The 27,579-nt window shown below is 47.4% G+C and overlaps 3 protein-coding genes across 6 annotated transcripts in view; 1 reads left to right on the top strand and 2 right to left on the bottom strand.

Annotated features, from left to right (window-relative positions):
* The window catches only part of SYN3 (synapsin III), a 553,834-nt gene that overhangs the window by 291,230 nt on the left and 235,025 nt on the right, over nucleotides 1–27,579 (bottom strand).
* The window catches only part of TIMP3 (TIMP metallopeptidase inhibitor 3), a 58,067-nt gene continuing 41,189 nt past the window's right edge, over nucleotides 10,702–27,579 (top strand). The window contains 1 exon segment of the mRNA NM_001032956.1: nucleotides 10,702–10,864. Within this exon segment, the coding sequence (NP_001028128.1) occupies nucleotides 10,744–10,864 (121 nt within the window). The 5' untranslated portion in view covers nucleotides 10,702–10,743.
* Nucleotides 22,710–26,192, bottom strand: LOC144331564 (uncharacterized). Its single transcript, XM_077949124.1, has 2 exons — nucleotides 23,207–26,192; nucleotides 22,710–22,883 (listed from the first exon to the last, which is right to left on the bottom strand). The coding sequence occupies exons 1-2, from the start codon at nucleotides 23,354–23,356 to the stop codon at nucleotides 22,710–22,712; spliced, it is 324 nt and encodes a 107-aa protein (XP_077805250.1). The 5' UTR covers nucleotides 23,357–26,192.

Raw genomic sequence — 27,579 nt, 5'->3', positions numbered from 1 at the left:
AGCTGCCTCTGTGAATTAGATGTTTGCCTTCACTATATAGGGATTCAATTTATGCTTAGAGAGCAATGGAGGAGGCTGGGGGAGATAGGACTCAAATGTTCTGATTCTAACTTTGGCGCTTACCCCAAGGGCTGGAAGGCATATTGACCTGGCTGAGGACTGTTCTCCAAGAGGGGCTGCCGACAAACTCGATGCCCTACTAAGTGTCGCTTCTGATAGGGGCCATATCTAATTAATGGTTCCTCACCCTTGATTGGCGGGTACAGGCATTCTGCAAAGAAAGACCCATCTGGTTTCCGAAACTGGGCATCTGACCTTTGCATCCCTTCTTATTTTCCAAATGCTCACCTTCTGCTTGAGAAGGCAGGGTGGTGGCGTGGTTAAGAGGATGGGCTCTGGCTTCCGATTCCAGCACCGCAGCATACTGGCGATGTAATCTTGAGTAAGTGACATAATCTCTGTGTACCTTAGTTTTCACTGCTGATGGAAAGGGATGGCAATGGTGATCTCATCTACCTCATGGCTTTTACTATAAGAATTGGTACAAATTAATATATGCTAACTGCCTAGAAGAACACCTGGTACCCAGCAGGCACTCTATAGGAATTAGTTAAGACTATCAAGTGTTTTTTATTCTCTTTTGCCTCCTTTCTTCCAACCCTTCTTTCAGTATTAATTACAAAGTCAAAGGGGATATAAGCACATGCTCTTTCTTTATAAGCACAGGTCACTAGACTGTAGGCTACTTGAGGGCAGGAGCTGTTCTCATTCATCTTTATACCCCTGGGGCCACACCCTGGTATACATAATGCTCAGTGAGAATTTACTATGTGCCAGGCGCTGTGCCATGCATCTTATTCAGCTTACAGTGTTTGATCTTCATGAAAATCCTACGAGGTATGCATCTTTCCTCCCTTTTACCACGAGACAGCTGAGGCTCAGAGAGAGGTTAAGGAACTTGTCCAAGGTCAGAGTGAAAAAGCGAAGAAGGATTAAAACTCAGGCTTATGACATCAAAGGCCTTGGTTGGTTCCTAACCTCCCTGTTGGGCTGCCTTCTAGAATATTCCATGGGAAATTTTGAGAGATTGTTAAATCCAACCCACTTGGTTTTACATTTAAAGAAAGGAGTCATTGATTTACTCAAGGTCACACAGATATTTTATGTGGTAGGACTAGGATAGTAACCTGGTATATTGCCTCAATCTCATGTTTGAAATTTCAGGAGGAAATGAAGCCAGGTTCATTAGCTGTTAAAATAGACTGATGAGTATGCCACCAGCTTGCCTCTGGGTTCTGGGCCCTATCTTTGTAATACAAATGTAAATTTCCTATGGCATCTATCAAAATTTTGAGTAAGGAAGGACACGCCCACACCCCTAGAAATTGCCTGCCAAGTCACTTCTCCTGCCTTCTCTCCATTGCAAACCAAATGAAACAGAGATGCATCTCACTTGCCTGCTGATAAAGCCCCCTCCCTGGCCATCAGAGGTAGGTACTATACTTCTCTCTGCTTGGCTGCATCAAGAGCTCTGAGCACTCAATGAGAACCCAAAAGATAAAGAGAAAATCACCAGTGCTGCAAATGCCCCAGTGAGCCTGTGGGCACATTCACTTTGAAGTCTTCAGAAAGAGTGCTGGTTTGGAAAGCGACCCCTGCATCTGAATCACAGCTCTGCCACTTCCTTGCATGTAAGAAACTGAACATGCAATTTAACTTCTTTGAGCCTCAGTTTCCTTAAAATAGGCATAATACCATAATACCTAGTACCTATTATTAAGGGTTGTGAGGATTAGAGGGAATACTGTATTGGAAGTGCCTTGTACATAGCAGGTATTCAACTAATGCAAGTTCTTCTCTTTTACTCGTCTTAGAAACATTTTTCAGCTTATCATTCCAAGGTTGACGAGTTGCAGAGCAGGGAGATAATTATTTACTGATTATCTCTCATGGACCCAGCACTGAATTAGAGCAGCCTGGAGTGACGGGAAGATGACGAGGACTAAGGGGTCTGATTGTTTGTTTGCTTCTGCCAATAATCTGGTGTCTACCTCTCTAGGCCTGTTTGTGTATCTGTAAAATGAGGGAGTTCAACTTGGTAACCCACAGCTCTCTCCTAGTTCTGACCTTCTGTCTTACCATGATATGAGTTCCTAAACACCTCCCTGCTGCCTGGTTGGATAGTTAGCTCTACGATCTCATGGCACACTTGACTATCCCACTGTAGTTCTTACCACCAACTATTATTTTCTTGTCTTTTTCTCCCAGAAGACTGGGAGCTCCTTGGGAACAGGTCTATGCCTTGTTCATGGTGGTATCTCCAGGGCCTAGCATGGAGTAATAGACATTCTGTCAATGTCTGGTGGATATCTGAAGGAAGGAGGGAAGGAAGGAGAGGACCCTGTCCCTTTCCTCCAAAGACTTGGTCATCACACTATGACACATAAGATGTGAGGCAAATGGAGATTGTCAGTGGAGGATTCATAATTAAGGGCACACCCAGAACCTGGAAACAAGGTCGTCTGTCTTACTGAAGCCATACACTCATGCACCATGCTTGTGCTTAGCCATCTGTGGTAGTAAATCAACATACAGCAAGGGCAGATTTGAAAATCTGGGAATACCAGAGCCCAAACAAGTTGACCTGGGGGTAATCTTTCAGTGGTGGCTTATATACTAAAATGTAGAAGCTAAATGAATTCCAATATTCTAAGTGCAAAGAAAGTGTTGCGGAAGAGAAGGATAGAGTGGCCAGCCTGGTGCCGAGAACCAAGAAGATCCAAGAGCCCGCAGTTGGCATTTGTGTGTCCAGCATTGCCACTGTTCAGGAAGAGAGGCTTTGGCCAGTGGTTGTGAGCACTGGCATTTCCTCAGCAAAGCTTTTGCTTCCAGGAAAAGGAGAATTCCAGGATATCTCAGCTGAAAGACCCTTCCTATGATGCCCTCAATTCCTGTGTTCTGAATCTACATACACCAAAGCAACCTTCTGATGAGAAACTAGCTTCACATGAAGCTCTTTGTGACGATCAGGAGGAAAATATGGGGGTGGTGTTGAGATGAGTCCTCTAGCCTATGTGACAATGAAATACCTCATGAGAAACAAGCCCAGTGGGATTGTGGTTGGTTTGTTGGGCTCTTAGAATCAGTCTGTGAGACTGATCAACTGAGAGAGCCTCATCTAGTTGAGTTTCTGGACCCAAGGAGCTGGATTTCAGAACCTCTGTTGGGGTGAATGTGTGAAGGCGATACTCTGACTCCTCCTTTTCTCCACTCCATTCATTGGTTAGTTTATTCCTTTAATATTTGTTAAGTGCCTACTATATGCATATGCTGTGTTAGGCAGTCGCAGAAGTACCTGGATTTGCTCAAAATGTAGAGGAGAACCAGGGATATCAACCACTAGGGGCAACAGAGTGTGTGAGGAGCCCAGCTGGAAGCCTGGAGGACCCAGTGTGGGTGGGAGGTGAGTGAGAGAAGAGGAGAGGCCTGAGAGGGGGTGGTCCATTCTGCTGGGGCAGAGAGAGGACCAGAAAATATTCACTAATTGGTGACTCTAGCTGAATCCTGAAAGATGAATATGTGATTCCTGGCAGATGAGGTGGAGGAGGGTAGGGGAATACACTGGCGGCGGCTGGATTCCAGGCCAAGAGTGCATTGTGAACAAGGCTCAGAGAAACCGATAGCTGGCATATAAAGGGTTGGAAGAGGGCAGCATGGGTTTAGAGAGATAAGCAAGAACAGGGCCTGCTGTTGTATAACTGCAGGGGCAGCCATCTCATTGTATTCTCTGTGAAGAGGGCCTCCTTCAGCTGTGGACCGTGGGGCCCTGGGGAAGAGCCAGATCACAGAGGGCCTTGTTTGTCTTTGGAGCTTAAGACTTTGTTCAGAAAGCCACGGAGCACAAGTGAATCATTTCAAGCAAAGAATAGCATGCTTTCAGATTTATATTTTAAAAAATGTACAGAAGCAGCAATGCAAAGTTGAAGTTGAAAGACTCTGGGGAGGGTAACCAATTATGTCACTATTGAAATTGTCAGGAAAGAATCCACGGGGGCCTGATCCAAGGTAGAAATGGTAAGCCTGAGAGGAAGGGATGGTTAGAAGACATGTGGATAGTGAGAATCTATAGGACCTGGTGAGTGATGGTGTCATCCTCCAGAATGGGTAACCCCGGAGGGGACTAGGGGAAAAGACAATGAGTTTTGGACACCTGGAGTCCGAGGAGGCCATAGGATCTCCAGGTGAAATTGGGCAGGAGGAAGCTGGAGATAGAAGACAAGCAATCAGATGGACACTGTTGCTTGCAGTTTGCACTCCAGTGCACATAGCATGGTAGAGACCATGGGGGTACTTGGGGTTGGCCAGGGAGAGTGTGGAGGCTAAAAGGGAAGAGGGGAGAGCCAAGAACAGAAAACTGGGAAAAAGCTACATTTTAATTTCAGGAAGAACCCGAGGAGTCTGCCAAGAAGACTGAGAAGGTACAGTTGGAAAGGTAGAAAGCGAAATCCCAGAGAGAGTAGGGTCTCAGCAGCCAAGTTTAAATAAGGATGCCATCAATGGTGTTAACTGCTCTTTGGACTGTCCCCACATCACAGGACAAGACCATGTCAGTTCCAGCAGGCTCCACTGAAGAGAGCTCATGTGCCTTGGAGAAACAAGACCTCCAGCCCAGTCTAACAGGAGACCAACCACATGTCCATCCCATTCCCTCCCAGGGCATGAGAGCGCCTGCCTGAGATGCTCATGTGTATTCTCTGTGTGAAGCTGTGCATGCAACCTTCAAAGAAACCACAAAGGAGCTACTCGTTTTTAAAGGAAAAACACATGAACTCCAGAGCATAAGGAAGACATTAAAACAGGGTTGGGGAGAAGTTCTTCCCCTTCCATTTCATATTATCCTTCACAGAAATAACTGACTGCTTGAATATATGGCCATTAGAACACACATACACACACATACATGCACATGAAAACAAGAACTGGAATATTTGACTCTGCTTTCCATTTCCCACCACCCTAGATAACACAGGATACAACACGGCTTTACTGCACACATATGTTTTCCGGCTTAAAAACACTGGGAGTAGATCCCTGTCGAAAGAAATATGAAAACCTCAGGATTCATGCGAATGTAGCCAGAGACTCTTACGGAGGGATCTTCACTTTGCTGGCAGGGCTGGGGGAGAGCTGGGGCAATTTTACTGCCATGAAATTGGCTCCAGATGGAGGCAAGGAAAGGTGTTTACCCCCTGCTGGTGTCAGACACAGAGAGAGCCTGCAGTACCTAGCATCTTAGGCTCAGAATTGCCCAGTGGTAGGCAGTAACCCCACTGAGGGTCTGGCCAGGGCGCAGAGGGATGGGTGGACCAGGCTGTCTGTTGCTTGGAAAAGGCCATTTTGAATATAATGACTTTCACATGGACTGTGGGGCTTGGGGGAAGGCATTGTGGCTAGGGTCTGGAGGGGAAGAGGGAGGAAAGCAAACAGGAGCTTCCCTATGAGGCAACAGAAATGACAGCACCTTCTCCAGGTTGAATTTCCAAAACCCAGCTCTGCCCTGGAAGAGTGGGACTGTGGCATCCTCTGCAGTGTTCCCAGACCACCCTAAGGCCCCCAAACCAATGATTCACAACTATGTTGCTTCCCCAGAGAGCATCTCCCCCTTTGGTTGACATGTGGCCAGCTCAGGGGTGGAGGAGCTCCGGCAGCCACGAACCCAGACGGGATGTTGACTGAGAGCTTTGTGGCCATGGCAGATGGGAGGGGTGAGCTTCACCCACTCAAAGGCACCCGCACCCCACCGATGAGTGTGGAATTGTGCTCTCCCGCCCTTGCAGTGAGACGACCGACCAGGTCTGCAGACTGAGCAAATGGGTGTTCTCTGGCTTATAGCGCCCCCTAGCACTGGCCAGAGGGATAGAGCTCCGTGAACTCTCCAAGGAGCCACCACCACCTGCCTGTCCGAATGCTGGAAAGGGGTCGGTGGTGCTGATCATTGGACCCATTCAACCCATACTTATTAAATTCGTTGTTACCAACACTTGATCCCTGTTTACTAGGGGCTTACAGTCCAGGAAGGGAAACCGGTGGGTAAACAATCACATTAGAGTCAGCTAAGTATTGTCGAAGAAGTTAATACAGGGTGTTGTGGGGATACATGGGAGAGGAATCACAGGAGGTTTCCCGGAGGAGGTGACATCTAAGCTGAGGTCTGAAGGATGTGGAAGAATTCAATAACTTCTGAAGACCAAAAAAAATGGAGATAAAAAAGACTCCTTCCTAACCTTTTAGTGCTATGATCCAAGAGACAAACGAGCAGGTGAACACACAACTACCCTGGGCTCCACCGGAAGCCAGACCCCGTCTCTCCGAGGACTTTGGCATCACAATCTTCTCTGAAATTCTGTTTTCAGCATCGATTCTTGGGGGAGGTAGCAGTATAGGAACTCAGTGTTGGTTGAGAAACTGATGGATGGTCTTCAGTCTTGGGTACGTTCCCTTGTGTCAAACCTGTTTAAATGGCAGGACTCATCTCCCCTTCAGAAGCATTCACTTGTCCTTCAGGATTTTCCGTGGAACCTTGGAGTTTCTGAGGCGAGAGGGATCCTAGATACCACTGAGTTCTATCTTTCATCCAATAAACACAGAAGTCGACGCCTGGACAGGCAAAGTGACCTGACTAAGGCAGGTGCACAGCTATTCCGCAACACTGGGAATGAATCTCAGGTATTTTGATTTTTTTTTCCACTCTACTCTCTTTTCATTTCCCAGAAACAAAGTTTTCATGTGCCTTTCTATGGTGATATGTTTGGAATGCATTAGCTAGTAATTTAGGAAGGGAAAAAATAGATAAACCTGTCATAAGGATAAACCTGTATTTCTTCTGATTGGCTCAGAGGGCGATTATTATCATAGTAGATAATTATTTAATCCATGTATGTAAAAGTTCTCTGTGGGCTGAGCACTGTACAAAGAGACTCACACGAATCTGTCTGCAGATCGGAAAAGCAGATACGAGATCTGTGAATGGCTGGGGTTTCCAAGGCCACAGTTCAAGCATGGGCCACACCTTACAGCTTGGAGGACTGAGCCCTGCAAATGGGCACGTTCCTTCACCTGTCTGAACCTTCTTTTTCCCACATTTAAAACAAGGATGGGTAGTTTCTGAGGTCCTTTTTACGACTTCTCTTCCCACAGACTCTAGCATCCTATAACTTGATACACAGAGGGTGGATATGAACTCACCTTTCCTAGAAAAGTTCCAGGAAAGGGAATACCAGGTCATCCTGGTAGGTGGGTAGACGGGCCAGATAGATCTTGAAACTTATTCAGTTCTTCCCAGATTTATAAATCTATCATTGTTCTTAGCTGTCAAGAGAAAGCAGGAGAGCCTGCATCTTCATTCTTTTTTTTGTTTTGTTTTTGTTTTTTTGAGATGGAGTCTCGCTCTGTCGCTCAGGCTGGAGTGCAGTGGAGCGATCTCCGCTCACTGCAAGCTCCGCCTCCCGGGTTTACTCCATTCTCCTGCCTCAGCCTCCCGAGTAGGTGGGACTACAGGCACCCGCCACCACGTCTGGCTAATTTTTGTATTTTTAGTAGAGACGGGGTTTCACCGTGTTAGCCAGGATGGTCTCGAACTCCTGACCTCGTGATCTGCCCACCTCGGCCTCCCAAAGTGCTGGGATTACAGGCATGAGCCACCGCACCCAGCCTGCATCTTCATTCTTACCATTAGCCTCAGGTTCAACCCACCTATCTTATTAAGTGGCATTGAATAAACAATTCTTACATATTATTAGGCTCATGGACACCATGACATCCAGACTGATGGGTGCCTGCTGAAGGGGGTGACCCTAGCAGGAGGACTGCCCTACGCAAGGATTCATGGAGTTTGCTCTTTCTTTTCCTTACGGTGAGAACCAAACTGCCTTCACACGGTGGGCAGAGGGGAACTGACTCAGGTTAGGAATAAGAGAGAACATCCCAACTGAAAAGCTCTTGGAATTCGCTGAACTTCAAGACACTGTGTGGACCAGCTTAGGATCAGGAGTGAGAAGAAATTAACCGAAAGGTGATTTCATTACTTTTCAGCTGGAAAAAAGATCAGATTACACTTGTGCTTTCATAATTAAGTAGCTGCCGGAATAAAACGCTTCCGATGCTTTCTATGAGAAAACTGCTGCTTGAAGTTCAGTGGAAGTTATCTACTTGATACTTAAATTCCAGGCAAGGCCTTCCGTTGGAGAAAATATCGGCACTTGGGACAAAACTGTAAGGTGAAAAGAAAGAGAAGAGAGGGCCTCTATCATGTAAGATGCTTATCCAAAGTGGATTTGGTCTGGAAAGTCTTCTAAAACCTTCCACATGACTGTGGAATAAGTCATGTGGAGTACGGGGATAAGCGAATCTCTCGAATTCCACCACGTACGCCCTCATTCAACCTGGATCCTTAGAGTGGCCTCCAGGGCACTCTTTGCTCAGGACTCAGTCAGCTGTTGGCCACACCCATGCTCTCCAGTCTCCTGAGACCCTATTTGGTTCTCAGAGGGCTAAAAGGCAGTGTGGTTAAATATCTCAGGACTCAAAGTATTCTTACTGTGGTTGGAGAAGTGATAGAATCACACCCCATAAAACAATGAAAACAGTGCTAGAAAAACGTCGAGAGACAGAAATATCTCTAAGAGTCAGGCCACAGTTAGAGTGAAGGCAGGGAGGGTTTTTAAAGCTGGGTGGTGGGCCGGGGCGAGGGGGACAAGTCAAAATCATGTGGAAACTGGTTTCCCTTTCCTATGGCTAAAATGCTCAAACAGGAGAAAGGAGTTTCAAAAATGTTCTTGGAAATAAAATACCATCTCTCACGAATTCTTCGGCCTCTGCTGTCCCAGTGTCACTTCTCTGAGATGTAAACAGAGGAGTTCTGAGAAACAAGCTGAACTTGCATTTCTCCCTGTTTCTATTTGTTCCAAACTTGTAGCATTTCTAACAGGATGAAGTGGAAGAGAAAGGAAAAGAGACGCAAGTGTAGAAAGATGGAAGATCCCAGCTGCAAATGGCCATTTGCAGTTAGATGGAACAGCTGCTGATGTTCAGGGAAATGCATGTCTCTCTTCAGATGGGAAGGGGCAGTGGAAAGGGGTGACTTGAGTTCCTGGCTGGCCACCAATCATCCCATCTTTCTGTGTGGGTTCCTCATCTGGAAAGTGGCAGTGATACTTGTGCTTGCTTTTCCTATCTACAAAGATTATTGTGAGAGCTATAAGGTGAGGTACAAAATCCCGCTTTTAAAAATACAAAGCAGAATCAAGATGTCAATAATAAGGATAGTAATTGTGTTAGTTATTTGCAATCATCCATTATAGTTAGTCATCTAGGATCCTGGATCATTCTCCTGGTTTTACTAGAGTTTTGGATCAGCTCACCCCCAAATCCCTTGCTGAAGGGTGGAGCCCTGTCAGCCATGGGCGGGGAACCACTTCCTCTTGCCTTTCTACTTTCTGTCTTCCAAACATGCCCAGGGCCTTTGCACCTGCTGTTCCCCCTGCCTGGTACCTCTCTCCTGTGGCTTGCCCCATAGCTGATCCTTCTCTTTGTCCACTTCTCAGCGAAGATGGCACTTCAGGGAGCCCTTCCCTTGCTGTTGCAGAGAGAGCAGCGCCCTCCCCAGTCACGTCCAACCCTGAACTCTGTTTTGTTTTCTTCATAGCCCTAGCATCATAGAAAATCACCCTGTGCATTCGTTGATGTGCACGGGGGCAAGGGCTTTGTGTTGCTTAACCCAGCATCCTGAACCGTGTTTGCTGAATCAATACAGAACCCCGTTTGCTCTGGGGGAGCATAGAAAAACAGTCTTCTATCATGTATCATAGCCAGCTGCAAAAGGCAGATGGCTTCCCATATCCCAGAGAGTAAGAACGAGAGAGAAAGAGAGAGACAGAGACAGAGAGAGAGAGAGTGTTTGGGTCTTCCTCCTCTGTCCCTGCTCGGGGTAGCAGTCAGCATTCCCCCACTGGTTCCACCAGGCTCAGTCAAGGTCTCTAGGACATGGCCACCCCTGACCTGTGTAAACGGTCCTGCTGGGGTGGGTGGGTGGTAGTTCGTTCTGGTTTGGGTCAGAAGCACCCAGTGGCCCAGGTGAGCGTGGGGAGAGGGCACAGACGAGAAGGGGCACGAGGGCGCCGCTCGGAGGACCCAGCTGCAAGCACCGGTCCCGGGCGCGCCCCAGCCCACCCACTCGCGTGCCCACGTCGGTATTATTCCCTATAAGGATCTGAACGGTCCGGGGGCGGCCCCGCCCCGTTGCCCCGTGCCCCCGGCCCCGCCCCCTTTTTGGAGGGCCGATGAGGTAATGCGGCTCTGCCATTGGTCTGAGGGGGCGGGCCCCAACAGCCCGAGGCGGGGTCCCCGGGGGCCCAGCGCTATATCACTCGGCCGCCCAGGCAGCGGCGCAGAGCGGGCAGCAGGAAGGCGGCGGGCGCTCAGACGGCTTCTCCTCCTCCTCTTGCTCCTCCAGCTCCTGCTCCTTCGCAGGGAGGCCGCCCGCGGAGTCCTGCGCCAGCGCCGAGGCAGCCTCGCCGCACCCCATCCCGTCCCGCCGGGCACTCGGAGGGCAGCGCGCCGGAGGCCAAAGTTGCCCCGCACGGCCCGGCGGGCGAGCGAGCTCGGGCTGCAGCAGCCCCGCCGGCGGCGCGCACGGCAACTTTGGAGAGGCGAGCAGCAGCCCCGGCAGCGGCGGCAGCAGCGGCAATGACTCCTTGGCTCGGGCTCATCGTGCTCCTGGGCAGCTGGAGCCTGGGGGACTGGGGCGCCGAGGCGTGCACATGCTCGCCCAGCCACCCCCAGGACGCCTTCTGCAACTCCGACATCGGTAAGCGCTCCTGGTGCCCCGCCCGAGCTCCAAGCTGCAGCCGGGACTGCAGCGCTGCTTAGGGAGGCAGGGCGAGCCCCACTCCTTTCCTCTGCCCCAGGAGAGGGGCAAATGGGGTTGGGACGGAGTGGAGAAACTCGATGTCCTTGGGCGGGGGCGCTGGCATAACTGAGAGGGGAAGATGCCCTGCGGAGGAGGCTCACAGTGGCTGAGTGAGCCCCTGGCCGCCTTTGCTTTCCTAACTTAGGGCGTGGGGTTCCTACTGGTCCTTTTGACATCTGGAAAATGTCCCCATTCACTACTAACGAGGAAGGGCTAGAAGAGAAGGGTGAGGAAAGGGTGGGTTCCCCAAACTTGGAATACTAACTAAAGTGCTGGGAAATTGAATAGTTTAAAAAAAAAAAAAAAGTTGCCAGCCATGTGCACGGAAAGTTGCAGGAGAAACTCGGAGTACTCTGAGTCTGCATCATCGCCTGCGCCCATGAAATTCATTCTTTTCACTGAGACCCAACCCAGCTGCAGGCTTCCCAAGCAAGCGCTAACTGAGCTTCTGGGACTGCCAAGTTTGGGTGGATTTAAGGGGGAAAATGAGGAGAAAGCTGTGGCGTTGACCCACCCCCTGGAGGCACTGTGTTTGAGAGTGCTGATAGCCAGCAGAAGGTGGCGTGTGAGAGGGGTCACTTACCACATAGCTGTGAAAATTCACAGGAAGGCTATTTTTTTTTTCCTTGAATGCTTGTGGGGAGGGGGAGAATGGGCAGTGGAAAACAGATTTGTCACCAAAAGAACAAAGCTGCCAAGGGGTCACATCACGGTGACAGTTCCAGACTGGACTTAGTGTCTTGAGTAGAGAGACCCTGTAAAGAGTAGACCTCCTACTCCTTAGCGTGTATGGAGGGCCCCGAGAGCATCCTGGGAGGCTTGTCTGGGAGTGTTTGGGACAGTCGTGTTTGGATGGCCAAAGGCGGAGTGGCATCTGGGAAACATTTCTCTCCTCCTTTCCAGCCCATAAAGTGTGCAAGTCCAGTGGCCCTCCTGGGAGAGTGTGTGTGTTTACGCGCTGGGCTGGGCGGTGGGGTGGGACAGCCTTGCCGCCCTCTGCCTGTGTCGATTCAGAGGTGAAGAATGGAGCGTGTGTGTTTTAAGTACAGTCATAAAGGAGAAGGAAATTTTCCACTGAGTCTTGGGTGAGGGACTCTACCAGTGTGTTGTGGTGAGGAGGGGGAGGAGGCAGGAGCTTGGCAGGGGAGACAGTGGAGGCCAGGAGGGGCACTGCTGGTGGGCTGGGCTGAGCCTAGAGGTCAGAGTGGGGGTGTGGTGACCAGAATGTCAGTGCAGTTGGCAGCTGAGGGTGTTTGTGTGACCTGAGGTCACCCTTGTAAGAGGCTCCCTGGGGCCTGCAGGGTACATCCTCCCCTCCCCCTCCGGGGGAACCCAGCTGGTCCTGGGTTTGTGGATTGCTTAGAAAGATCCTTTTGGGCAGCCTGAAGCCTGGGGAGGGTTTTCCTCCCTCTTCCCGTGACCACCTTCACCCACATTCCACTTCTCCTTTCCCTCCTCATCCCAGTTGGTGACATTCCCACCTGATTAGTGTGGGGAGTTGCTGCTACGGCTGAGTTCCAGTTTTGCCCAGGGGGAGCGCACACATGTGGCCAGGAGGCTGGCAGGTGGAATCAGGGTGTGCAGGGGTGCAGCCCAAGTCTTTTTCTGCTGGAAAATGAGCTGGGTGGGTTCATCTATGTTTTTTTGGTATGTAGTGGGAGTGGGTCCCCATTCTTCCCCCTTGCCCTTTGCTTTGGGGTTTCTACCCTAGAAATTGATGACGGAAAAGTGCAAACAGCGTGAGTAGATCCTGCTTCCAATGGGGGCCTTCCCGTCTGTTTACTGCTTAGGTTTCCTGCGGTGGGTCTGAGCAATGCAGAAAGTTTCTTACAATTTCTCTGGATTGATTCAAGAAATAGCTCCCTTGCTCCTCTTCATAAATTTCCCAGAGAAAAGCTAAGTTACCAGGAAGTACCCAAAGACCAGGAGATTATGGAATCTAAAAGAAAAAAAAGAAACAAAAAATCTTCGATGCTCTGGCACAGATCCCAAATTGTTCTGCCTGGCTTTGGTGCACTGCACTAGTGGCAGGGATGAGCTAATGCTTTTAAAATGGGAGGTGTGGGTGTGAGCTGCTTGCCTGCCGACCTCCCTCGCCTTGCACAGCAACCTGCTGGCATCCAGCACTTGGCTCCCAAGTTTCCTTGCTCAGAGCCTTTCTGGTTTCCAGTCTGGGTTGAAACTCTGTCCATTCTCTCCCTCAAAAAAATATGAAGGAGCTCCCCATTCCTTGGGACCTGCACAACCCCACCAGTCAACTTTGTAGCCCCCTAAAGGTGTTCATGCAAGCCTGTCAACTTCCTCTTTTAAAACCATCATGGTGGTTTTCTCTTTATGGCTTGGTGCCATGTTGGCCTAGCAAAAGGCACAGGAGGCCTGGCCCGGCCCTCTCCCGGGGGGCTGCCTGATGGCCTTTCCCTCTCTCTCTGCTCATCCACAGGTGTCTCTTTCTGTCTTTTTTTCCCCAAAGTCCTAGGGCCTGGCACGGCGTTCTGGGGGAGGAGGAGTTAAAAGGTGTTTCTATGGCAACTCCAGGCCCTGTACCCTATGGAAGTGTTTAGGAGAATAATAAACTACATGACAACTTATAAGACACACTGTTGGGGAAAGAAAGGGACTTGGAAGCAGGCAGGATGTCTGTGGCCCCCCCTCCCTGGCCAGTCATTGCCCCTGAAACTCCTGACAAAACCTTAACTCTAGAAGAGGAATGGGAGGGGGCTGGGGATGAAGGAGGCAGCCTCAGCCAGGGCAGATCCACTCTGGCAGCTCTGTCCAGCTTAGGAAGGGCTGGGCTGTGCCAAGGGCTTTCTGAAAATGTTCGTGCGTGAGTGTGTGTGTGGCTTCTGCAAAGGTGGCGGGCAGGCCTGAGGGGGGTGCAGCAGAGAGAGAGAATTTTGCTTCAGAATGCCAAGCCCTTCTCTCCTCCTCTCCGGCCACCTTTGCATGGGAGGAATGGGGCTGTAGGATAGAGCATGTTTGGGGCCTGCCTCTGAGCCTGTTGGGAATTTGAGCATGAGGCTCAGCTGGGGGGCCGGCTGCCAGCCCCAGAGGATGGCCCCTGGATATCTCCAAATTGTTTTGACAGGGGCCAGTGCCAGCAGATTTTTTTTAGGATCAGATCTGAAGTTGTCGTTTTAGCAAAGAAGCCATTTTCAAAGAAACCAGATCCATTCCCTCTCCCTCTCACACACAATGACACCTCAACACTGGGCTTTGCAACTTAAGGAAAATAGAAAGAGTCAGACTTTGGAGAGGTGCCAGCACTTGGTAGGGCAAGTCTGGGGGACCCAGGCTGTGGATATCTTGGGAACCATGGAAAGAGGAGAGCTGTTATCCGGCTGGAGGAAGGAAGAGGTATCTCTCAGGCCCCTCCTGGTTGCAAGCACTTCCCAAATGCCATCTCTTTCACCCCCTCCCCCGCCCAGCAACCTTAAGAGTAGGCATTGCACCCATTTTTCAGAAGGAAAACACTGAGGCTGAAGAGACTGTGCTTGCCTACGGCCACCTAGTTGCTAAATGATACAGCTAAAACATATTATCAGTTATACCATGCTTCAAAAATGTGTCAACTTTCATTGACACATGATATTCTAAGGTGACCAGGAGATGGAATGGATGGTTAACATTTGAAGAATGCCTTTCTTCTACATTTGGGTTTTCTTTAAAAATATGAAGACAGCCAAAATGGCCAGAGGTTTTAGTTAAACATCATCTTCAGGGAGGGAGAGCTTATTGTTATTCTAGGGCATCATAGAGGAAAACTCTAATGTTCTTTGGATATTAGAACTGGAAAAGACCCTTGAAGCCATCAAGTCTCAGTAATAAAAGGACCTGGTTTGTCTCACGGTGGCCCAGGGAGAAGTAAAGTTAATAGAGACAAGCCATTTCAGGGCTTCAAGACTTTTCACTTACAGGTGGGGACGAGTTAGGGGTCCCCAGGGGAAGGTACCCAGTCTGCCAGTGTGGTGGGAGGAAAGCCAGGGGGGTAGTCAGGAGACTGGGTCTCAGCTGGAGAAGGTGCCCCTCGGACAGTTCTGTGTCCCTTTCACAATCCCTGGATAGATAAGGCTAGAAAAGTGGCCACAGAAGTAGCTTGGGTTGAGGGATTTTTGTTTGTTTTGCAGGAACAGCAGGAATCATTCAGCTCCACTGCTGAATGGCACATTCCAACAGGTTCATTAATTAAAAACAAAAACAAAAACACAATTCTCCATTGCATTTGGCTTTTACCATTCCAGCCAGTATGGACAAGGAGGCCGCTTCTTCTACCTTTTGTCGTAGTCAACTCCTGGGTGGCCTTGAGAGGCAGGGTGGGGTGGTGGAAAGGCAATGGGGAGGGCGGATCCGAGCTCCACTCCTTCCTCTGGGGCTTGCTGGCTGTGTGTGCCTAGGCACATATGGGCAATCTTTGAGCTTTAGTTTTCTTATTTATACAAGGGGAATAACAATTTGTACCATCTTGGCCTGTTTTATCTACATTTTAAGAGCTACAAGTATATGCATGCATTCTATGTCCATGTATGTATCTCTGTGTATGATACATTGCTAAACGATATATTTATGATCTATGATATATCCATTTCTATTTATCATCTATCTATCTATCTATCTATCTATCTATCTATCTATCTATCTATCTATCTAAAATCGGAGAAGAGTAAAATCTTTTCTGATTACTTTTTCAGAAAAGTGTGTTACTTGTTGCACACTTTAGTTCCTTCTCCAAATCCTTTTCTTCCTATACATTTACATACATAGGCACCCATAGCAAATCTATAGTTTTTCTCTTAGAAACATGAATAGTAGAACACTAAAAATAGTGGAATACCACATAATATCACATATAGTATTCTGCTTGTTTCCCATTCAACAATGTGTACTTGAGATCTTTCTACTTAATATATTTATAACTGTCAGAGGGGCACCTTCTCCAGATGGTACCCAGTCTCCTGACTGACCCCTGGCTTTCCTCCCACCACACTGGCAGACTGGGTAGCTCCCCCTGGGGACTCCCAACTCATCTCCACCTTTAAGGGAAGAGTCTTGGAGCCCTGAAATGTCTTGTCTCTATTAACTTTACTTCTCCCTGGGCCACAGTGAGACAAACAAAGTCCTTTTATTACTGTGGATTGATGGTTTGGAGGATATATACATATATAAAAAATTTCTTTTATGTATTTCATGAGGTTACAATTTTAAACAGCTAATAAGTATAGAGTGATTACTATGTGCCAGGCATTATTCTAAGTCATTAACTTACATTAACTCATTTAATGCTCTCAGTTTTATAAAGGAAAGTGTGCTATTTTCATCTCCATTTCACAGCTGAGGAAACTGAGGCTTAGAAAAATGAGGTAACTTGTTTAAGGTTATACTGCTAGCAAGGAATAGAGCCTGTATTTAAGCCCCTTCACCCTGGCTCTAAAATATATTCAACAACTATACTATAGATCACATTATACTATATCATATTATATATGTTACTACGTACTCTTATAAGTATATAATGTACGTTTTCCATTTTAATAGTTCCTGCCAATTTGGCCTCCACAGTGGCTGTGTTAACATAGTTCTTTTCATATATGCAACATGAGGGGATGGAGGAGTATTAGAGCCCTGTGCTTAAGAGACTTCCATGCTTCTCTCAAATAGAAAAACAATTTATAATTTTTATTGACTTTTTCAGTTTTTTTTTTCTTTTCCTTCTTTTTGTCTCCTTGAAAGGGAGCAAAATTAGGGCCATGAAGATCAAGTTAATGGGAGTGTTTTCATAGGGCGAGGAAGGCTGCAATGCCAGGAAAGCTGTGGTCCTTGACTTGTTGCATGTTGGAGTAATTCGGTTGAAGATAGTTTTATTTGTGTATTTATTTTGCTTTCATAATAAGCAATGGACCATTTATTATACCAAGTTGTTTGACTTTGAGGACTCACATGGACTCAGGTTCAAAGGTATATGTGACTGTGTTTTGAACACACATACACAGGGTTTTGCTTTCTGACTCAAAGCTGTCCACTGGCGAGGCTCATGGTGGCAGCAAGGGCACTCACTGCTCTGTCTCCCTTCTTGTTGCATATGGATGGCGCTTGGGTGACAGCGGTGGGATGGTCACAAGGAGGAGGATGGACTGCTGAGAGGGAGGCTGGGTGGACCCCAGCCAAGAAGGACACTGGAGTCTCATTATTATGGGAGCTAGAAGGGCTGGTTTAGGAAAGAATTCCTGTTCTGATGGAAGCTCTTCAGTGGACTCTTAGGAAAAAGTATCATCAAATGGCTTTTACAAGGGCCAGTGTGGACCCTGCCCACCTCATCCTCATAGTCTCCCCACTGGTCTGTCCTGCTCCAGCTGTTCATACTCTGTCTCTCTGGCTCTTGGCCCGTGACACCCCCTCGGTTTTGAACACTCCTCATGAACTTCTCCTTCTCTAGGTCTCCTTTGGTTCCTTTCCCTGATCACTCCTTGGCATTGGTAGCAGATGAACAGTCATAAACTGTGCCCACATTTTAAGCATGCTTAAAAATGCCATCTCTAGTAAAAGCCAAATTCTCCAAAGCTGCATGGGAAGCTCCCAGAGGGGATCATTCTTGTGCTGGGAGAGAGAACTTAGGGCTGTGTGCCACCCAGAGGGATGCACCTAACCCACCTGAGAGGGAAAGCACCCACTACGCTCTCTGCATTACTTGATAAGTCTAGTCCTGTCTTCTGGTGGACATGATACCCTAGCACCCTCCCAGAGAAGCAAGTGGAGATTTCTAAATGCCAAGCCTGCAGGAGATCACAACATAATACTGTAATGACTTTTCACGGTAAGTGTGGTGCACTTACTATGTGCCAGGCACGGTCCCAAGCTCCTTACTTGCGTATCAGTCATCCCAGCTGCCTGATGAGCCGTCTCAGGCTAGGGAAGCCAAATGGCTTGCCCCAGCTCACACCACTTGCAACCTACACTTGCTTAGCCTATCTCCAAAACCTGTGTTTCCAATCAGTCTCTTGTATAGACCAAGGGCTACAACTTTTTAGACTTGGGAAGATTCTACCCGTTTTGTGACCTCTCCACGTGAGTCTTTGGCTCCCCACTGTTGGGCAGCCCCCGTCAGTCTGCTTATCTTTGGTTTTCTTCCTCTCCAGATATGCCTTCCCTGCTGTCCCCAAATTTTATTACTGTATAGTCAGTTCTGGGATCCTAACATAACCAAGCCTCATCTCCTAACCCAGCACCCTTTCAACTGTCTCAGTGGTTCCCAGCCTTTTCAACACTAAGGAATTTTTTAAAATTAATTTTTCCCTTCAATGAGTTCTGTGTTTGGAACAGTTATCCATCACAATTTCATGTGTTGAGTGTTGATTAACTTTCCATTAAAAAACAAATTAAAATATAACTAGAACTGCTGATACTAGCCAGTCATTCCTCTGACACAATCAGCTAATATACTAATTAATTACAGCCCAAAGCAAGGACCGGTTGGTGTTTTCGTAAGCCTGGGAAGCTTTCTCATGGGTTCCTGGGTGATTGCGTTGTCGAATTTGGGTTGACTTACTGATATGCCAAAAATAGCTCCTGCCTTCTTTGGTATATCGCTGTCCTTTGCCCCTCCTGAGAATGGTGCTTTAGTTTCATGCCAACTTAGCATCTCTTCTCCCCGTGGGCAGGTCCCATGTACTTACTGCCATTGTCACTTCTCCCTGTTACCCACAGTGCTGGCACCATGCCTGGGATAGACAGCAGGTCGCTGATGTGTCCTGGTTGAGGTTTCTATCCTTTCAGAGGAGGTGATATGAGTTCAGGTATTTTCCTGTGTTCATGTCTGGCATCCAGGGGTACACAAAGTATTGATTCTAGCTAAAGGACTTACTAAATACTGTTTGACAGGAGGTCAACAGGTGTCTATCTGGGCTGCAGTGGAACTAAGAGGTCTTTTTGTTCAGTTGTTAAAAAATTAGTGTTTGTGGCTGCAGAGGGGCCCCAGAGAACCTTTCCTGATCCATTTAGAGGCCACCTATATGGCCAGGATGGCTTTGCTGTCACAGAAGGGACGGTCCACACTACCCAACACTCAAGTCTGATTTATGTTCATGTAAATCCGATCACCTAATGGTGGCATCCACGCCTTGGAGACAAGAAACTTTAAGTGTTTCCAGGCCTGCAGCCACCTGGCCTTTTGTGGGGGTGGGGAAGGGAAGGAAAGCTGTAGGATCCGGCCTCAGAGAGCCCAAGGTAAAGTTCAGTTAGTGGAAAAACAGAGCCCTAGATGATTGGGCGAGGCAGGGGGTGGGTGTTGAGGAGCAGAGGAGAGGGGAAGTCCTGAGCTGACCAAGCCTCCAAGAGCCATTCCAGAACCAGAGATCTTAAATATTACATGGCAATTATCCCCTCTGCCTCTGCCCATGAGGGTGCCAGACACAGGGCCGCCCGGCCGCCTGCAGAGAAGAGCTGTTTCATTCAGAAACTTCAGGGCTCCTGCAATCCCTGGATTAGGATGTGGGGATGGTGAGTTTCGCAACCAGGGTCAGATTTCACGAAGACTTACTTTCGTGACTTGAGGTGTTTGACTAAGGTGTTTGCATTTCATGTATCAGGAAGGGCTCCCTTTTGACTTAGACTTTATCATTATGAATAAACTCCCTGCCTTTTAGATTTGGAAACATAATAGCTCTCGTGAGCTCTGCTACTCCCAAGCTCGGGCGGGTTCTTTGCCTCAGTTTCCTCATCTCTAAAATGGGGGGACATATATTATGTACCACGTGGTAACTTCATTGGCAATTAAGTGAAATACTTCACGGAATGTTTAGCACTAAATATTCCTTAGTGTTGAAAGGCTGGGAACCACTGAGACAGTTGAAAGGGTGCTGGGTTAGGAGATGAGGCTTGGTTATGTTAGGATCCCAGAACTGACTACACAGTAATAAAATTAGGGGGCAGCAGGGAAGGCATGTCTGGAGAGGAAGAAAACCAAAGATAAGCAGACTGAGGGGAGGCCCAACAGTGGGGAGCCAAAGACTCACATGGAGAGGTCGCAAAGTGGGTAGAATCTTCCCAGGTCTAAAAAGTTGTAGCCCTTGGTCTATACAAGAGACTGATTCCTGGCACAGAACAGCTCGATAAGAATAAGCATGAGCTTTTAGTAGTAGTGTTGTTACAGAGCAGAGCTGATATTCTCACTTCACTTTCGGTAAGGAAAAGGGGGCTCTGAGGTGTGATGTGATGTTTTCCAGGGTCATATACAGACAGCTGAGCTTCAGAGTCGTGGTTTGACCCCCCCACCTCCAAATCTAATGTGTTCCATTTTGTCACGGTGCTTCCCACGGGACACAGAAAGAAACAACAAAGTTCCTACTCTATTTTCACAACTCTTCACATTTGAGAGTCTTAAGTCCATTTGATCTCATTTGATGACAACCTCCCAACAAGGAAAGCAGGATGGCATTGGGGGGTCAGTCATAGTTCCCAGTTAGTGGATGTCAGTACTGAGAATGGCGGGGTTCAGTGGCTTAGCCACATAGCCAATACGTGGAATGGGATTGGAACCCATGTCTTCCGAGGCCAAGCCCAACACTTGTCAAGGATCTGGTGCTGCCCTTCCCTCTTTAGACAGCTCCCACTGATAAGCAGAGGTAGAAGTCACTGGAGTAGCCAAAGAGAGGGCCCTAGAAATGGATTGGTGACAATGAACTTGGCTGAAGAGTCAGCACCTGCTCCCCTATCCACTGCCAGGGCTGGGAGTTGCAGTGTGGCATGGAGGAGGAGCACTGGCTGGAGTTAGGAGGCCTGAGGTCTAGTCCTAGTTCATCATCTGACTCTGGAGTCCCCTTGGTGATGATGACCTCCCTGGGTTTGGTCTCTTATCTGTAAAACAGCAGGATTGGCTCTATGTGGTGTGTATTTCACTGAATGCCTACTATGGTCAAGTTTTTCTGGCTCTAAGTTCCCTTGGAAAGGGCTCTCTACTTTAGCTGATAACTGAGCACCTAAATCTGTCAACGACACCCTTTAGTAGGTAACTTTGTTAGAAATATGGTCTATTAAGATAAGAGCCAGGATTTCTGTGGTTGCAAAAGTGGATGCGGGCTCTGAACAAAACCTCTAATGAGCTGAGATACTTTATCAGATGACATATTTGACCACCAAACTTCCTGTTGGAGCAGGGCTGATTTGCCAAACAGATAGCAACCTTGCAGACTTTAGTCGATGGTTAGAATTAAGACTCAAGGTCACTTCAGGGCCTGTCATTGATCGCGGGAGGGCTTGATAAAAATTGAACCTCATTAATACCACTAGAGAAGCTGATGGAGAAGAAGTGGGATTAAGACTCAATACTCATCAAAATAAGGCTTTCCTTATCCACAGTCTACCTGAGAAGTCCCTCACTCTGGAAAATGTGGTTCATGGCTCAGCTCAAACATTTTCTGCAGCTGAGAGGACTTCTCTGTGGAAGACTGGCTCAGATGAACACGTGAGTGATCCGATGGAACTTTTGTTTAAGTGAATGAGGAGGGCGTTTGGAAGACACAGATCAAATGTGTGCCCCACTGGGCAGTCACTATCTGCTCCCTGATAGGGAGAAACCCCAGTGATGGGACAGAAAGCTCCAAAGATCCTGAGGAAGTTTGGAGGGTCAAACTTCACCACTGGAAGGACTGAGAGATCTAAGAAGCTCAGAATCCAGGTTGGTCTCCAGGCTGCAGTTCTGAACAAATGGGTGCAGTGGGAAAAAGCTTATATTTGAGGTGGGAAGGTAGGTGTGGGTTCCAGTTCCTTTTTTGGCGGATTCTCTTTTGGCCTGGATTTTCTCACTTGTCATCCAGGCCTTGTCACAAACCCAGTGCCTACAGGGACCAGGCACAGAAGCTGGATATTTGAGTATCAGACGTACTGGAATATTACTCACTCCTGCCAAATATGTATATGGTTCCCCATTCTCTTGGTTTCCATTTTGGAGAGTTAAACAAGTACTAAAAATGATTTCTTTGTTATAAGACAAGCAATAAAACAGTAGGCAAGTGTGATGATAAACAGCATCTGAGCTTTGGCTTTGGAGGTGGGGAGACAACAGAGGGTGGCAGTAACTGTGGTGAACCGTACAGTCTAGGTCCCTTCTGGAGGGGCAGCTGCTGTCCAGCTCCAGCCTATTAGGATGTGAGTCCAGTGATGCCAGATTTCTAGTCTCTTAGGATAAGCAAGAAATCCGAATGTTTAATGTAACATCTTCTGAAAAGACACACACACACACACACACACACACACACGGACCAAACAAAACATGTCCATGGGCCAGATTCAGCCTTATGGGTCACCAGTTTTGTGACCTGGAATCCATTTGATCTCTAGAATCGCCTTTCAATTCTCAGATCTCTGAGTGAGTAATACCCAATGTTGTTTTTTTTTTTTTTTTTTTTTTCTGGCAAAATGTGTCCTACGCTTCCCACACTTTCTGAGCTGGAGCACAGGTTCTGGAGTTAGACCACTTGGCTCAAACCTTGGCCTCATTCATGGCTAGCTGCCTATCCCTGGACAAGTTAACTCTCTGGTCTCATTTTTCCTATCTGTAAAATGGAGAATGCAATAGTGCTTTTAACCTCATAGGTTGTGGGAGAATTCACTGACATAATGGAAATAAAAGGCCTGGCTTATTGCCTGATATGTGGTAAGGACCTGATAAATGTCAGCCACCATATTATTACTATGTGGTATAACTGCCTCCCCTTCGATGGGAGCCAGGTCTTGCTTGCCAGCTCATTGCCTGATGTTAGTAGGCATTCAATGAAAGTATCAATGAATTAATGAGAACATTTGAGAAAGATAGCATTCCAGCCTTTCCAGGCAATAGTGTACTCGTGTGTGTGTGTGTGTGTGTGTGTGTGTGTGTGTGTGTGTGTGTGAGAGAGAGAGAGAGAAAGGGAGAGAGAAAGAAAGAAAGAAAGAAAGAGGCCGGGCGCGGTGGCTCAAGCCTGTAATCCCAGCACTTTGGGAGGCCGAGACGGGTGGATCACGAGGTCAGGAGATCGAGACCATCCTGGCTAACACGGTGAAACCCCGTCTCCACTAAAAAATACAAAAAAACTAGCCGGGCGAAGTGGCGGGCGCCTGTAGTCCCAGCTACTCGGGAGGCTGAGGCGGGAGAATGGCGTAAACCTGGGAGGCGGAGCTTGCAGTGAGCCGAGATCCGGCCACGGCACTCCAGCCTGGGCGACAGAGCAAGACTCCGTCTCAAAAAAAAAAAAAAAAAAAAAAAAAAAGAAAGAAAGAAAGAAAGAAAGAAAGAGAGAAAAAGAAAGAAAGAAAGAAAGAAAAGAGAGAGAGAGGGAGGGAGGGAGGGAAGGAAAGAAAGAGGAAGGAAGGAAGGAAGGAAGGAAGGAAGGAAGGAAGGCAGGCAGGTAGGCAGGATTGAAACATTGGGAGCTGAGCTTAATAAGAAAAAGCCATTCCTAACTGCTAAGCTACCGTATTAAACAGTGGCAAGCACCTTAGAAAATAAAACAGAAACCATTGCCCATCTTTTTCTAACGGAGAAAGACAAGAGATGGCTTAACCAGAGTGGAGATTTAGAACTTCAGGTGCTGATAAATATGGTAACATCATGGGGTACTTTGGCAGCTGGACAGGTTTTATTTATTCAGGGCTCCTTTAAGCCAGAGGAGATTTCCGAAGGCTGCTAAAATAGAATGCTCCACCTGGATAGTTAACATCTGGATTTTATTTTGTTTTAAAAAGTTAATTCCAAATAGTTTGAATTCCTTCTGGTATCCCTCTGAGAAGAGTTTCTTACTGGGTGGCTCACAAGCAGGGAGACAGAAAGGGGAAAAAAAAACTAGATTGGTATTGCCCAGGAGAAACAGGATTGTGGCTACATGTGAGCCATGTATGCAATTTTGAATTTTCCCATAGTCACGTTTAACAAAACGAGGAAAAAGTGAAATTAATTTTAATACTATACTTAACCCAATATGTATAAAATATGACCATTTCAATATGTAATCAATTTTACACTTACTAATAAGATCTTACATTTTCAAAATTAAGTTTTTGACATCCAATATGTATTTTACACTCATAGCATATCTCAGTTTGGACTAGTTGCATTTCAGCTACCTGTGGTTAGTGGCCACCACATTAATACTAACAGGTCAAGATAATGTTCGCAAAGGCAAGGCATCTTTCCCTCCCCATTTCTACTTGTTTCATGAACTGTGCACAGGGATGTGGGGCTGTTGGAGGTACATTTGGCTGACCAAGGCTCAGAGGCTACTGACAGTTTTGCTGCAAGTCACTTCTAGGCCGTGTGGGTCCCAGTGCAGGGAACCCATGTGCCATGACACTAGAGAAGCCATCTGATCCAGTTCTCTCACTTGACAGATGGGGAAACTGAGGTCCAAAGAGGTATAGCAGCTTGGTTTAAGAGCTAGAGATGGAACTGGAACAAAAATAATAACAATTTGATAATGTTTAACATTGATTGATTTGTTTTTAATATGCCAAGACCTTTCCAAGCATTATCTCCTTTCAACTCTCATAACCACTCATTGAGGTAGGCGCTTTTATTTATACTTTGCAGATGAAAAAAATTGAGACTTAAGAGGAATTAAATATGAAAGCAGCTACCATTTACTGACAGCTATTTAAAGACCTTTATATACATATATACACATAATAAATTCTATTCTTTACTATAAACATACATATCAGAAATTATTAGTGTCATCATCCTCGTCCTCCTCATTCCACTTTGCAGATGAAAATACTGAGGCTCTGAGAGAGACTAGGTAACTTGCCTAGTATGTACCTACACAGTGAAGCCAGATTTGAGCCAGGCCTCCTGACTCCAGAGTTCAAGCTATCTCACCAATTCTGCCCACGGTCACCCTACTCTATGATGGCAGAGCTAGTATTTGAGCAGGTGTGTCTGTTCTGTGGTCTGTGGTCTTCACCACCCCACTAGACAGCCTGGATTTTTGTGCTCTTGAGTCCCAACACTTTCTGCCTTACTGTGTTGCTGGTAAAGAACAGAACAGGGAGGCTTTTGACTCCAGCACTGATTGAAGGGCCCAGGCAGAGCAGGCTCGTCTCCTCTGGCTTGGCTGGTTCCCAGGCTGCCCTAACCCATGAAGCCAGATTCTTGGCCAAGTTAAGCAGGGTGGGAAGAACACTTGTCCATTCCGCCTTCCCAGTTGGGCGAGGTCAGTGTACCAGGTTGGAAAGTGGTATGTGTCTAATTGCAGGGGCGGGGGGGCCCAGAGGATTAACACTCTTTAAATAGACATCAGAAAACTAAGAATAGCCTTGCTGCCTGGAAATTGATGGGCATTCCTGACTACGGGCCATCATACTCAGTAGGTGCTCAATAAACATGGGTGAAATACAGGAATAAACAAATACTGAAAATGGGTCATTGGGTGAGCACTTAGCCAGTAAAACTCTGCGCTCTATATAAAAAAAGAACTTTGGACTGAGGTTATATGAGTCTTCCTGCAGGCTGGAGACCTCTGTTACCTTCACTTCTCTACTTTTGCTGCCTGGAGACCAGCTTTTTTATTTTTGGCGAGGAGAACAGCAGGCAGTTCAAATGTCAGGGAAACACAAGTTCAGCTTGCTTTTTCCTTATTTCTGTCTTGTTACCTGCTAGGTTAGAAAGATGGAATCACTCCCTTTTGCCCTATCATCAAGACTTTAGTGTTCCCTGGAGCACTGTAAATTTGCCATCAGACTTGGATCATCCTCTAATACCAAGCTCCCGGGTGCTTTGTGAAGGCTGCCTCATTGTCTTGCTGAGAAGAATTAAGATCGCTTCCCTGGCAGGAATTCAGCAGCACCTCTTGTAAGTCATCAGGTGTGCTGTAAGGACGGGGCAGGCAACATTTCTTTGTACTGTGGGAAGGCCTAAGTCAGTGTTTCTCAAGGTGTGATCCTCATACCACCAATCTTAAGAAATGTTCTTTGGAGCCGGGTGCAGCGGCTCACGCATGTGAGCCCACCTTGGGAGGCTGAGGCGGGAGGATCACTTGAGCCCAGGAATTGAAGACCAGCCTGGGTCACATAATAAGATTCTCTGTCTCTACCAATTTAAAAAAAAGAAAAAGAAAAGGTGGTTGGGCCTGTAGTCCCAGTTACTCTGGAGGCTTAGGTGGGAGAATCGCTTGAGTCCAGGAGATTGAGGCTGCAATGAGCCATGATTGTGCCACTGCTCTCCAGCCAGGGTGACAGAGCAAGACCTTATCTCAAAAAAAAAAAAAAAAAAAAAGTTATTTGGGAGAGCTGTTTATTGTATTCCCCTCTTGGAGATACATGTGGCTAGTAGCATAGTAAAGGCTCTGAGAAGTCCTGCTACATGGTGACCTGTTTAGCTGTTTAAAACAGTGTTCTCTGAACATATCTAGCCAAGGAACTAATTTTCCCAAGAAGCACCTACAAATGCAGTTGGTGAGACACTGCCCAGATGAGGATTCTGAAAACCCCCTTTGCCCACTTGCCTGCCATTGTGATTGCTGAGTAGGAAAGAAGAAAGTAGGAGGTATCATCTGCATTACACAGGGAAGCTGCTCTTCTAGGGCTGCCAAACAGAAATGGCTGTAGTGGTGCCAGTGGGTGTTTTGTAGGGACCAGAAGAAAAAGGAGGAAGGGAAGGGTGACCTTCAAGGTCACACATTTGCCAGATTTAAAGTTCCTTCCTGTGCTCATGGCTTGTTTTATAATCTTGCTTGGCTCAGTTCTGGGCACACATCAGATTCTTAAATCCTAGGATCTTGTTTATACCGTTAAGACATGACTGAAGGACAGTGGGTGAGTGTGAAGGTGAGATGTTTCTGATTGAAGGTCCAGGGGACAGGCACTCTGGGAGCAGGTAATGAGCAGCAGGGGACATACCGGTGCAACGCCACCCTGGTCCCCTGGTCATCTGGGCCAGATCTCTCCCCTCTGTTCTATACTTCTCTTGTATCACCGTCCTAATTAATTTACCAATAGGAGCACCTTTGGGATTCTGATTAAAGCTATGCATACAAATTTCAAGAGGTTCAGAAATTCTCCTAAAAGCTATCTTGGATCATTAGAACACTTGCCCTAGAGTATCACTGAGTCAATGATGGTGTTGAAACTAAACAGCAACAAAATCCCCCAAAAAAGGTAACCTAACTTAGTCTGAAATTGTCTGAAAATTAATGGCGCTGCCAGTTCAGTGGCTGCTCAGAGCGTTTTGGAGAAGAAATTGGCTGATGGATATTTTGCAGCAGTCTGTAGGATTTGAGGTGGGATGCCATCTTTCTGGACGTGGCTCTGCTGGGCAAAGCAAGGACAGGCACATCCAGCCTATGCGGTCCATCAGGGGCACTCACATTTGTACTGGAAGAGTCTTAGCTAGCCCGGGGACTGGGGGCAGCATGGTAGTGTAGTAAAAGGGGCCAGTGCTGGCCGGGCGCGGTGGCTCACGCCTGTAATCCCAGCACTTTGGGAGGCCAAGACGGGTGGATCATAAGGTCCAGAGATCAAGACCATCCTGGTCAACATGGTGAATCCCGTCTCTACTAAAAATACAAAAATTAGCTGGGTGTGGTGGCACGTGCCTGTAGTCCCAGCTACTCAGGAGGCTGAGGCAGGAGAATCACTAGAACCCAGGAGGTGGAGGT

This window comes from Macaca mulatta, chromosome 10, assembly GCF_049350105.2.
Source record: "Macaca mulatta isolate MMU2019108-1 chromosome 10, T2T-MMU8v2.0, whole genome shotgun sequence".
Taxonomy (NCBI): Eukaryota; Metazoa; Chordata; class Mammalia; order Primates; family Cercopithecidae; genus Macaca; species Macaca mulatta.
Note: the sequence above shows the minus strand (reverse complement) of the source record. Positions and strands in the feature narration are given on the sequence as shown.